Source organism: Patella vulgata, chromosome 7 (genome assembly GCF_932274485.2).
Source record: "Patella vulgata chromosome 7, xgPatVulg1.2, whole genome shotgun sequence".
Classification (NCBI taxonomy): domain Eukaryota; kingdom Metazoa; phylum Mollusca; class Gastropoda; family Patellidae; genus Patella; species Patella vulgata.
The window spans coordinates 12252521-12266166 of record NC_065885.2 but is presented as its reverse complement, the minus strand read 5'-3'; the positions used below and the strand labels follow the sequence as shown (position 1 = coordinate 12266166).

Below are 13646 nucleotides of genomic sequence, written 5' to 3'. Positions count from 1 at the left end.
AGCTAGCATTAAGCAAAAGAATCTGCTTCCCTTGAAAATATTTCACTTTATTTCTGGTGGTTGTTGACATTGATGTTTATGTAAAACTGCACCAAGTAGTAAACAAATACAAGACTCTATTAGTCTGGAAGTTGTTTTTGGTGAAACATTATTTTAAGAAACAATATAAGAATGTTGATAAGTTGATTGGGTACAGTTTATATAGGTATCCCTGTAGGTAAAGTTATGTTAGATATTACATACTGTGAAATATCATTAATACTAATATCTTTTATAGTAGAATGAACTATAATACCTCCATTTTCTATTGTAAACATGTGTTATATTGTTACTATAGGGAAATAGAAGCACTGTGTTCTAATGGTTAGAACATGGTGTTTATTGAAAGTGGCGGGAAATGAAATAAAGGGTATCATTTTAACTATTTAAGTGCTGTGTAAACCGGGGCTTTAATTTCAAACTTTTCCGAGTCGGTCAATTTTTGGCATGAAATTGGGGGTTTGGCGTCCTACTGTTCTGCTCCGACTGGGCTAATGAAAACGGGGGAGGTCAGGAATTCAGGTAGTTGAATTTTTTCTTTTATTGGAATTGGATCATAACATGGTGCCAACTTTTCCTGGAATGCTATCATTTCTCTGTCGTTTCATTTTCCTTAAAACATAACATTGCTGCTTGATTGTTTGTTTTTTTAAATTATGAAAGGTATATTATAAGCTGTAGATTGTCATTTGAGTGATTTTGGAATCAGTCCAAAAAATGATATTTTGGTTTGGTTTTCTTTATTTAATGTTAAATAATCTCTTTGAGTACATTAATGTTTTATCATGCATTATGCCATGAAACATTTGATAAAAATATCAAAATGATGCTTTGGTGTTGATAAACTTTAAAAGTGGGAAACGATGAAGTTTGATCTAAAAATCACTGTGAGAGGTCCTGTATAGACATTGGCATGCACGTAAAAGAACCCTTGGCAGTTAGAATTTAATATAAAAGTAGTCCGTAGCACCACTGTCCGGGCAAAATTTCCCTCATAGCACAATGTATGGCATATGCCTGTCTTCATTATCCCAGTCGGAGCAGAATGGTAGGATGTTAAACTCCTTTGTATTTCCTTTCTTTGGTATTTGTTTTTGCAGCATGTAGTTCTGTATCAGAGCTTTCCATTTGGTTGATGCAATTTTAGAGTTGGGATATACTGGTTGTTTTCTGTGAATACAAGTGAAGACAGAATGAACATGTGTCTACCACCGATTGTCTTAGATTACAATATATACATATGTATTACTGAAAAAAAGTGTCAAAAATGTGTTAATTCTTGTAAGGATATGTAGATTATGTTAAATTTGTAGGATAAGGAGAATGGTTTAAATTAGTTCAACAGATGTATTCATGTATCGGGTTGTGAACCCCCGGTATAGAAGTGGTTGTATTATGTGTTTTAACATCGTGTTAGGTGGTGTACAGTGGTTTTCCTATTGTCTTTTTTATTTTTTGAAAATCATTCTCATCTTTATGATTAATGATGAAGCTTTTTCTAAATGCTGACTGACAAATTAAAACCGAAACTTTTTATTTTGAAAAGGTAATCTTGGAGAAAATTTGTTGATAAAATTGAAAATATTTTGTGGTTATAAACCTTTAGATGTTTACAATATTACACACCCTTTTGATCGAAATTCATTTTGTGGGGGTGGGGGTGGGGGCACATGTAAGCGTAGCAAGTCAAAATGAAGATCAGGTGGACAATTATTAAACACTATTGACGAAATGAAGAAATGAGGAAAACAAAGTAAATTCTCAGAGGAATATATATATATGTGATTTGGAGAATAACAAACTTGAACTATATGGCTGAAAGTTGTTTATATTTGTAAAGGATGGAATTTGTGTATAATGTTGTATAGAAAGATATAACATGTGGCATCTCTCAAAGATTTGTTACATTGTATCTATTATGTAATTATATTTAATAGACCCTGTACTTATGGGGTCAATGGTGAATCCAGGTCATGGATTACTGTAAACCTTTCAAATTGTAAGCATTAGAATATTTCATGTACCTGGGGATGTCAGATGTGCCATATAAATTCAAAATTAAGAACATATAGAAACATTGTTTACTTTAATGAGCCTCTGTTGATTTTTGTAGTGAAATTATTTATGTTATATAAATATCATTTGCTTTGCCAGCCTTGCATACAGGGGCTAAGTGAGAGGGACGTAATGACGAGATTTACTCGTTTAGAGTTTTTGTGCCCGCTTGAGTTTTTGCACCCTCTCGCAAATGGCAAAAAAATTGTGCGGTTTCAATGTGATTTTCAACATTATAATCATAATCATAATGCTTAACCAGTGTCAAACATATACTGTAGGTCAGATATGCTACAAATCAACCCTAGCATGTTCCACACAGCCTAATATTACCCAGTGGCATTGGAAGGGAGTGCCACCCCACCCCCTCCCCTGCACACACATATAAATATTGTTTTTGTGAGGACAGATCCAAGTCCATATTTTTAGGGTGGAGTGGGGAGTTGCCAAATGGTTAGCTTGTGATTATTGTATCTTAAAGTCTGTCATTGAGTCAACTGGCGTGGTTTTGATTCCCGCGTTGTACCTGAAGAGGAGTAGGGTCACCTGTCCAACCTCGTGGGTTTTCTACGGGTCCTCCAGTTTCCTCCCACCTCTAAAGACCTTTACGCGCAAGCGAATTATTGAAATAAAATTAAACCATATGTTAGTCCCAAAATGACCTAGTTTGTGTCGAGTGGACGTTAAACCCCATTTCTCTCTCTCCCTCTCCATACTTTTAATATATTTACAGTAGTTTATTGACACTAAGCTTGTGTATTATTACATCACAGCTAGCAGCTTATCATCAGCTCATCAACTTCATTTCAAAGTTCAAATTCTTTAAATGATGGAAGCTTGTTTAACATACAAGATGAATTTTAATCTGAGACAATGACAAGATTCTTTCAACGGAAGATAAAGTTACTTCAAAAACTCCATTATATTTGACATCTTCACATTTTCATTCATTTCATGTGTGATTCTTTGAAAAATAGAAAGAAAAGATTGAACTGGGAATTTGAGCATTTGAATCTGATGCATGAAATGTTTTTACTGATGGAATAACATTTTTTTTTCCAGATTGTTAGAAAAAGTTCAAACGGAACCGTCATTACAAGAAGATGGTAAAAGGTTTGTGTTCTCTGTGACAGATCTGCTGGACAGATTACTAGACTATAGGTATGTATATTTTATTTTTATATTTTAAATAAGATTATTTTTTCTGGTAGAGCATGGAGAATCAAGAATTACTATCTTGATTAGTACACAGATCCTATTTCGTTACTTTTTTTATAGTTCAAAATTTTGTTTTACTAGCTCTAGGATCTGGAAGAATTGTCATATATAACCTGTATCCTAGAGGGATTAGCCAATGACACGGTCTGTTACGGCGAGTTTTTGGCGTGAGGTACACAAAACTGTGGGTAACTCACTAGAAACATCAACGCTGATTCGTTAAACAAATGTCTAAGGTCATAGGAACAAAAACCCTGATTCGACCTTCCAACCGATCAGATCTTTATGTAGTAGAGGCGATTGAAAGTATTAAAAAACGAAATGAAAAATAGATCTGTATTTTAATCTGATTGAAGAATTATTACTTGCTCTTTGGATATGAAATTAAAATAAGAATGCATCCAACACCAGCCTTAGAATATTTTAGGCCCTGTGCCATCTCATACAGGGCGGATATGATGCAGATCAAATTGTCTTTCAATACCACCAGAATTAAAATTCTTTGATTTCAAAACATCCAAATCCCAAAAAGAAACATAGGCCGTGAAAGGCTGAACTGAAAATGAAAAGATTTGTTTGGAACCTCGATGGTATATTTCTTTTAAAGTTTTAGCTCTCCTTAAGTTGCATGGGTAACCAGACGGTGGTAATTACTACTTACACTGTAAAGTGAGCATTGTTAGGCCGACATTAATATTGGAGAAGGCCAATAAAGTGAAACCCATCATCAGAGATTTACCACTGTTTGGTCAGAATTAAGAAACAAGCAGCAGTTCATTCACTTTGACTTTTAAGACCATATTGTTGAACATTTGTTTATATGCCATGCACATGTGCACACCGTCGCCACCTGTATACCATACTGCGGTAGTGATGGCTACAAAACTCTGGAGAATAAAAGGAATTTTCAGGAAATACATGCCACACTATCAGTCAGTTTTATATCATTGTCAGAATGTCTTCTATACATATACACCACTTCTGCACACTGGAAGAGGACTAGGCCCTTGAGGCATAAACACAGACGAGAAATACTGAAACAGGTACAACCCATCCTGCAAAATTGTTTACTATGTGAACTTTCCAACAACATGCATCGAAATATGGCATGAGTAAAAGATTAGAGTCATGTTATGTTATTTCATAATTATTCAACCAAATTCATTTATATTAGGTACGATAATTACACAAACAAAATGGTAGAGCAATCTTTTGTAGGAATGGGAAAGTTGAAAATATTTCCTCAGCACGGACTTGGACCACGCTTTCTAGTCTCTTGTCACTGTGGATTCCACATGAAAAGTAGTGTCATAGGTTCTGGAATAAGTCAGCATACTCTGCTCTGTGTCCAACACCTGTCACAAAAATTGACCGGTGTGTGGTGATTCTAATAAGAGACCTATAGCCACTCTATTCTTGTTCTTTAAAACATTAATTAAATTTATGAAAAATTGGTGACTTTGATTTCTGTGTGAAAAAATATATCAGATTATCTGTCATTTTATTAAATATCAAAAATGTATTTCATTTATAGATGTTGAGCCGAATGACAGTAAATTGCACCACTTCCATCTTGTTTTTTATACAGATTAGAAACACTGGCTACTTGAAACATGATTTTCTTTAATCTACCATCTCTTGCCTCCTTCCTGTATTATAAAAACATCTGGAAAATATTTCTAATACTTGATAGATCCTCCCTCTGTCCTTTATACCATACTTTATCTAATAAACTCAAGATGCTCAAATATTTTTACAAGAGGTGAATAAAATGAATCTAATAGTTGGTTTTCTTAGAAAATTACATTAGGAAATGATTCTTTTGGATACAAATGGCTTCTCCCTCTGTCCTTAATACCATACTTTATGTTATAAACTAAATATGCTCTTATATTTTTAAAAGAGATGTGACTAAATTGAAGCTAATAGTTTGTGTTTTTAGTAAATTACATTGGGAAGTGATACTTTTGGATATAAATGGGGGGTTGGATGGCCGAATGATTAGCATGTGCGCACTGTATCATAAGGTCTGTCGTTGAGTCAACTGGCGTGGTTTCGATTCCTCCGATTTCCTCCCACTGCTAAAGACCCCTACGCGCAAGCGAATTATTGAAATAAAATTGAACCATATGTTGGTCCCAAAATGACCTAGTTTGTGTCAAGTGGATATTAAACCCCATTTCTCTCTCTCTTTGGATAAAAATGGCTTCTCTCGTATCTTTAAAAGAGATGTGAATAAAATGAAGCTAATAGTTCGTGTTCTTACATTGGGAAATGATTCTTTTGGATATAAATGGCTTGTCATAGAAATTTTATTAAATTTTAGAAATTTACATTGGAAAATGATTCTTTTGGATATAAATGACTCTCTCCCTCTGTCCTTTATACCATACTTTATCTAATAAACGAAATATTCTCTGATATTTTTAAAAAGATGTGAATAAAATGAAGCTAATAGTTGGTATTCTTAGTAAATTACATTGGGAAATGATTCTTTTGGATACAAATGGCTTCTCATAACAATTTTATTAAATTTTATAAATTTAATTGAACTTGTACTGATAAAATAAGATTGACCATTATATTGATGATTGTTGTGTTGAATTGCCAAGTCTGACATTTTGTTCAATAAAATAAATTGGCAACTTTTTGTCAAATTATAGACATTTTGTTTACTAAATAACAGTTTAATGTAGTTGTTTCAAATTTTGTTGTGATAAATGTCAGATCATTTCTTTACAATATTGGTTATTGTAATAAACAGTTAAACAGTAATTTGTGGTTGGAAAGAAGATCACACAATTATTTATACTGTAAATAGATTTATATAAATGAAGAGTCCAGGGGAAGAAGGATCTAAGTCACATTTTTGTCTTTTTGCATAAAAGGCAAAACAGACTTTTGGACGAGAATGTTTGACGCGAACAGAACAACGAGGGGGTTTAATTACAACTTCAAAATGATGTTTCATACGAATCATAATTACCAGTACAACGGACATCAACTTTTCAGGCAAATTAAGGTTAAATAAAGGGTATGATGAACTTGTATTTGTTCGGGAGGCCATTTCAGAAGGGCCTTGGTTTGATGTGACTCAGATCGTTTTTACCTGAAATAGTTTGTTCCACAGAAAGCTTATACAATTTGCTTCCAGATGGCGCCATTAACTGGGGTACGTTGAAAAAGTGACTCATATCGATCTTCCCTGGGGCTCTTCAAATGTATTTTAAAGAAAAAACAAGCATCTAAGAAATGATTTTATTAACCCTTTACCATTTGGTACATATAAATGTTGATTTTGACAGTTCTATGAAAAGACAGAGAAAAGTGATCTGTTGAGTGTTCTACATTGGGTTTTGTAGTTCATTTTAAAACATATGGCACTGTACAGTGCAGTGGATACTTAGGACTGGCCCCGACCCCAGATCCATTCACTTGATTTGATATTTGTTTATTTCATGCAGTGTCTGTGTAATTTGTCTTGTCTGCAGGTTTGTTTTTGTCCGTTTAGTGTGTGGTTCTCTTAGCACTTAATATTAGATTGTCTCAAATCGCTAGAGTCACAGAATTAGTATATAGTCCTTAAATAATTCACAGTTATTCACATGACTGGCAGACAAAGTTGTCTTGTTTCAGACCGTCTAGCTAGATGCTAAAGGGTTAACTATATTGCCAGTATTTGTTTTTGTGGGGACTAGAGTTTTTATTATAATCATGACAGTAAAGTATTTAGTCTTAAATAATTCACAGCTATTCACATGACTGGCAGTTTGTGCTGCTAGACAGAGCTGTCTAGTTTCAGATGCTAAAGGTTTGACCATATTGCCAGTATTTGTTGTTGGAGGACTAAGAGTTTTATTAGAATGATGACAGTAAAGTATTTAATCTTAAATAATTCACAGCTATTCACATGACTGGCAGTTTGAGCTGCTAGAGAGAGAGCAATAGTTTCAGGCGTCTAAAGGGTTAACCATATTGCCAGTATTTGTTGTTGGGGGAAACTAGAGTTTTTATTAGAATCATTACAGTAAAGTATTTAGTCTTGTTAGTCGTTTTTCTCATCATCTCTTTTCACTAATGATTTAATTTATGAGATAATAAGTCAATTTAGTTGGGGTTTTTAATTCGCTGATGTTCATCAAAAATCCTATAAAATTTTAATACACTGTACTCAGAGTAAATTGACAAGGAAATGTCTTAATTAGAAGAATTTTGGTGGGTTAATTGGGTGTGATTGAGGATGTAAAATTTGGGGATTTTGTTTATTAGAGGTGATAATTTAATGTTGGCAATAAAGAAGACCTTGGTCTTATGCTACACAGATAGGAGAAAAGTTTATTAATGGCTATTTTGATATGGATGTATATTATGGTTATACCCATTCATTGTCTGTTCACAGTTTTCTTGTGAACAGGGCACGTGACAAGGACTAGGGTCGCCTGTCCAATCTCGTGGGTTTTCTCCGGATCCTCCAGTTTCCTCCCACTGCTAAAGACCCCTACGCACAAGCGAATTATTGAAATAAAATTAAACCATATGTTTGTCCCGAAATGACCTAGTTTGTGTCAAGTGGACGTTAAACCCCATTTCTCTCTCTCTCTCTTGTGAACAGGCCTGGAAATAACGGTTTTAGATGTACCTCTGGCACTAATGAAATAGTACTTGACATTTTCAACTTAGTGCCAGACATGGTATTAATAATATCAGTAAAAAGACAAATCAGTGCAACTTAGTGCCGGACATGTATTAATAATATCAATAAAAAAGACAATTCAGTGTCAGACAAAATGACAGGCATCAGAGGTTTAGTGTCTGACAAAGCCGGAATCTGTGCCTGACATTGTCTGTGACTGGTGCCATATTTCCAGGCTTGGGTGAAGTCTCTTGTAGGTAGGGATTATTCATTTTGCCATAACGAATAACACTATCGAAATTCAGTTATCATTCCATGTAATTTTTAACTTTTAGAGCTTGAGAAAAAAATTTGTAGTGAATATTTGTGCAGGATTTATTGACAATGTGTTTCAGAGCTACCATGTGGCACATATGATTTTGTTGTGTAAAGAGTTCTGATAAACCACTTCTATATTTCTACATACCCCAGTAATTTTAACCATAAATATTGCGGATATGTAATTTCATATCTAATTATTATAGTCCTTTTTTTTTTCCATTTCTTGAAAAAACTTAAAACTTAAATTTAGAAATAATATTGTCCTCAAGACGTCATTTTCTGTAATTTAAGCATTAGTGACCAGACCATCATTATGTTATTTTCAAAATTAATACTATATTTGTATGAACTGATTCTGTCTTTCATAATACTTGAATGGCATTTAGCAATGGAGCACATTAAAAACACCAAGTCCATCTATTTGGAGAACAATCACTGGTTTATTTTGAGAAGCTATTTTGGGGTATCTATAATTTATTTCCTCAGTTTATGAACGGCAATACTTTATACCGGAAAACACTGAAAAACAACCGGAAAACACAGGAAAACTACCGGAAAACACAGGAAAACTACCGGAAAACACCATGTTATACTGAATACTGGAAAATACCAGAAAAACACTAAATACCGGAAAACACACTAAATACCGGAAAACACCCTAAATAGGTAACCCAGAGCCTGGTCCTCTGTTTGTGGGGTTTAGGGTTAGATTTTTCCAGAGGACCAGCGGTGGTTTAGGGTTAGGTTTTTCTGGTGTTTTCCAGAGGACCAGACTCGAGTTACCTATTTAGGGTGTTTTCCGGTATTTAGTGTGTTTTCCAGTATTTAGTGTTTTTCCGGTGTTTTACAGTATTCAGTATAACATGTTGTTTTCCGGTAGTTTTCCGGTTGTTTTCCGTTTTTCTTTGGTGTTTTCCGGTATATAGTATAGCCCTTTTATGAATTGTGAAAGATTTTACCCAACATAGATTAGGTGGTGCGAATTTGCTTATATTGTTTGCATATTGTTTGACAAATATTACATTGACAATTTCATATAGTTATTTGAAACCTGGCAAGGACAGTGTCTAGTCCTTCGGATGGCACGGAAAACTGAGGTATAGTATAAAAGAACCCTTTAACAGTTGGAATTTGATATAAAAGTAGGCCGTAGCGCTGGTGTCCAGGAACATGTTTCTCATTAGCCCAGTTGGTGCAGAAAAGTAGGACTTTAAACCATGTGTCATTTGAGTTTTTCTAAAAATTAAGATTCGTTTGTTGATAAGTTAATGTAAACCATGTCAACAGATGATCATTCATAACATATGATCTTGTCATGAATATACACATGATATGTTCAAGTAATTTAACGCTCTGACGTGTGAAATCTGTTTTTTTTAACAAAATTTTGAAGGGCGTATGTGACTGGCAGTTTTCAGGAATTATCTTGTTTAGATTGATATGGGTATTGACCTGATCCTTTTTACAACCACTGGGAGTAACAGTAGCTAAGTCAGAATGGTGCTTGTTAAAAAAAAAACAGGAGATATTTTTTCCAAAGAATGCAACCATTTTTTTTTTATGTTTTTACTCATAAAAACTATGGAGCCATGGTAGCTAAATGGTTAAGATGCTGGCTCACTAGCCTGGAGGTCGCGTGTTCGGTCCCTATATTGGCTGAGAAAGTTCATTTGGATTTTCCGGTGTGGTATCCCCTTGTCAATGGTGCAGGACGGAGGGCCTCACAAGGACAAGGACCAAAGTATAGATTGGCGACTTGGCGTCCACATTATAGATCCCCTGGCAGGTGGAATTCGATATAAGAGTAGGCCAAAGTGCCAATGCCCGGGAAAAATTTTCCGCATAGTACACTGGTGTATGCCCGTCTTCATTAGCCCAGTCAGAGCAGAACAGTAGGATGGATGTTAAACCCCATTTCATTTCATTTCATTTCCTAAAAACTATAAATTGATATTGAAATTCTAATTAGATGGCAAATATAACAGAAACAATAGATTACTGGTATTGTGATTTTTGAAATGTAAAATGTTTTGGTGATTTTTACTAAATTGAAAATGTTAGTATATTGTTATTGAGACTAGAGATGAATATGGAAGAGATTGTTAGCTATATATTATGTATGTTTATATGTAGTGATAAACTGACCTTTAAAATAAAGTAAATTGTTAATAGAATAATATATATAATAGCTGACATCTACTCATACAATGTAATTACATACAGAAATTACTTCGAGTTGCTGATCAGCATTGTTCAGACAATATCAAATTGTCACAGCTCAATCCACGCTAAAATGTATTCAATGAGTATTTAACATTGAAAACAAAGTCGAGATATTAACATTCAATTAAAAAAACAAAATCTAGATATTAACGCTAGATAATGTCATGACTTGGATTCAATCGACCCGATAATCAGCATTGTTCAGACCATATCAAATTATCACAGCTCAATCCATGCTAAAAGTACTCAATTGAGTATTTAACATTGAATTAAGAAAACAGAATCGAGATATTAACATTCAATTAAAGAAAACAAAATCAAGATATTAACGTTAGATAATGTCAAGACTTGGATTCAGTCGGATTTAAAACATTAAATTCTCATGGACAACAAAATTGTGACTGGCTTATTGCATAGCAAGCAGACTAAGTCAATGAAATTTCATTTCCACATATCGAAATATTAACGTTAGATTATCTAATGACTTTGATTCAGTCGAATTATATAGATATCCATCAAAGGATATTTGTCAAAAGATTAAGTTTAGATTGTAGGTGGCGCTGGCTTGTTTTGATGATATTCTGTTTATGCCATTAGCAGAGGATGCCAAATATTGACAAATTTTGAATTTATCATATCTTTATGAATACTGAATGGAATTGAACCATTTTTCATCTGATATTGTGCAGGAAGGAGGGTCTAACATGGACAGCTGTCTAGTCGTTCGGATGGGACAAAAAAATCGAGGTCACATGTATACATTGGCATGCACTTGAAAGATCCTTGGCAGTTGGAATTTGATATAAAAGTAGGCCATAGTGTTGCTGCCCGGGCAAAATTTTCCTCTTAGTACACTGTATGGTATATGCCCATCTTCATTAGCCCGCAGGGAGCAGAACAGTAGGACATCAAACCCCATTTCATTTTGTCTGATATTCCGTTTAGATGATATTATAGTTGACGGGGGATTCAAAATCCATCAAATGATGATCAGGGACGTTAATCTTCACACTTCTAAATTATGCTTCTGTTTATTTACTAGAGTCGTAGTTTATTTTTTCTATGACAAATATCTAAATAACATTTTTCAATTCAAAATTTGAGGATGGAAAAAGCCACAGATGTTAATGGGTTTTTTTCTAAGTGACTTTAGATCGAGATATATATCATAGTTTTAATTTTTACTGAATTGAAAAAATGAAAACATTTTGCATGGGAATCAAATTGAACGTTTACGAGAGGATGTTGTGGGAACTATGAAGGTGATGTGTGTGGAACACCTTTAAAACTGACCAATTATAAGATCTTGCTTTGGTTATGTTAATAGACTTGTTTGACAGTGAATAAACCAGGTGGAGAACTTACCTTGAAATGAATTAATGAATAATTTTTTATAGATTAAAAAAGTGGTAAAAATGGTCATATGCTTTGTAAATTATATCTGGCAAATCTGAGATTTAAAATTGCAAAAATTAATCATTAGGAATAATTTGATATATAAAAGATTTGTAATTAACACTCTCTGCAGAATTAACGAATTTCTTGATTCTCAGGGTTAGTGCTAAATGATAAGGCCAGCTTAATTTTTCGTCATAGGTCACGAGATGTAAACTGGGCTAGCGCTAATCCCAACCTTAACCTGAACCCAGGACCTAGCTAACCCTAATCTACAATCTTGCCAACAATCACGTGCCCTAACCTTATTTACATCTCAGCGACCATGACAAATTGAGCTGACCTTAACAAATAGATTTAGCTGATTCTCAGGTATCATTAGTTTCAAAACATGATGCTCAAATAACATTCCAAACATATTTTATCATTGGAATGATTTGATATATAAGAGATTTGTAATTAACACTCTCTGCAGAATTAATGAATTTCTAGATCCTCAGGTATCATTAGTTCCATAAACATGATTCTCAAATAACATACCAAACTTAATTTATCATTGGACTGCAGTGTAGAGATTTACAGTAAATCAAAAGAAACTCTGACCACCATGACTGAATAAACTGATCTTGATCTGGGGAATCAACCATTAATAAGTGCAATACATCTAATCTACTCTACTTTTGTTTTGATTTTAACAGACTGTATGTCCATCAAATGACCATTGGTATCTCATATCATGCCTCATTCACTTCAATAATTGGAGTCAACTGGTGAAAATATCCCCAATTTACAGAAGGTTCTAGCTCCATCACATGTTATCAACAGGTTTAATTCAAGGTGTTCGTTAATTAATGTAATAAACTGAATAGTAGGAGAGGAATCAAAATAGGCATATGTCTGTTCTCCATTCCTAGTTCCAGTCTTTGAATAAAAATATTTATATAAAAAAAAAGAACCCTCGATGCTCAACTGATTTTTTTAGCAAAATTTCAGATATCTTAATTTGATGAAAAGGTCTTCTTGAAGGTTTTTTAAATCTGTTGAATTTATTTTTGTTTAGATTTTAGAATACAAAGATTAAAGATATTGAGTTCAAGAATATGAAATGATTGTTCTTGCTTTATCATAGAGAGAGAATATATTATACTCATACAAAAAGTAGGAAGTTTAGAAAATATATTGCTGATAAAGGGTTTATTTTGGTTTCCTAGTTTTAAGAATCTTCATCTTAATATCAAAACATTGAGTGCTTCTCAAAGAAGATCATACTTTGTTGAATGTATTTTATATATTTATCATGTTCAAGCACTTGGTGGTTTATGATCATCTTTGATATCCTCTTTGAGTTCTTGTGAAAATTTGAAGTACAAACTGATCATGGCATTTTTAAAAGGAAAACAATATTAGCGTTTTCTAAGATAAGTTAATTTTCCGGTTTATCTCGTGAAATATGTTGCTGAAATGAATACCAGGTGGGCACGTGTAATATGCCAGTTAAAATTTATTATTTTATTCTTGGATTAAAATCTGACTGTCGTTTAGAACAGGAAGTTGGTTTCTACTCTGAGTTTTCAAGACATTCGGAACAGCTGTCTTCCATGTAGATTAAAAAACTTAACATAAGGTCATACAGCAATATCATCTTCAATTACCAAAGACAGCACCACACTTAACTAACCATCTTTCTCTGCATAAATCAAATTTTTGTGGCATCACCTATGGCACTGTCTCAAAAGTGCCAAAGGAAGTTCTTTCTCAATGT

The 13646-nt window shown here is 33.7% G+C and overlaps 1 protein-coding gene across 1 annotated transcript in view; it reads left to right on the top strand.

Annotated features, from left to right (window-relative positions):
• The window catches only part of LOC126828080 (dedicator of cytokinesis protein 3), a 102866-nt gene that overhangs the window by 75588 nt on the left and 13632 nt on the right, over positions 1–13646 (top strand). The window contains exon 37 of the mRNA XM_050557657.2: positions 3157–3255. Coding sequence (XP_050413614.2) covers positions 3157–3255 — 99 coding nt within the window. The remainder of the gene's footprint in view (positions 1–3156; positions 3256–13646) is intronic.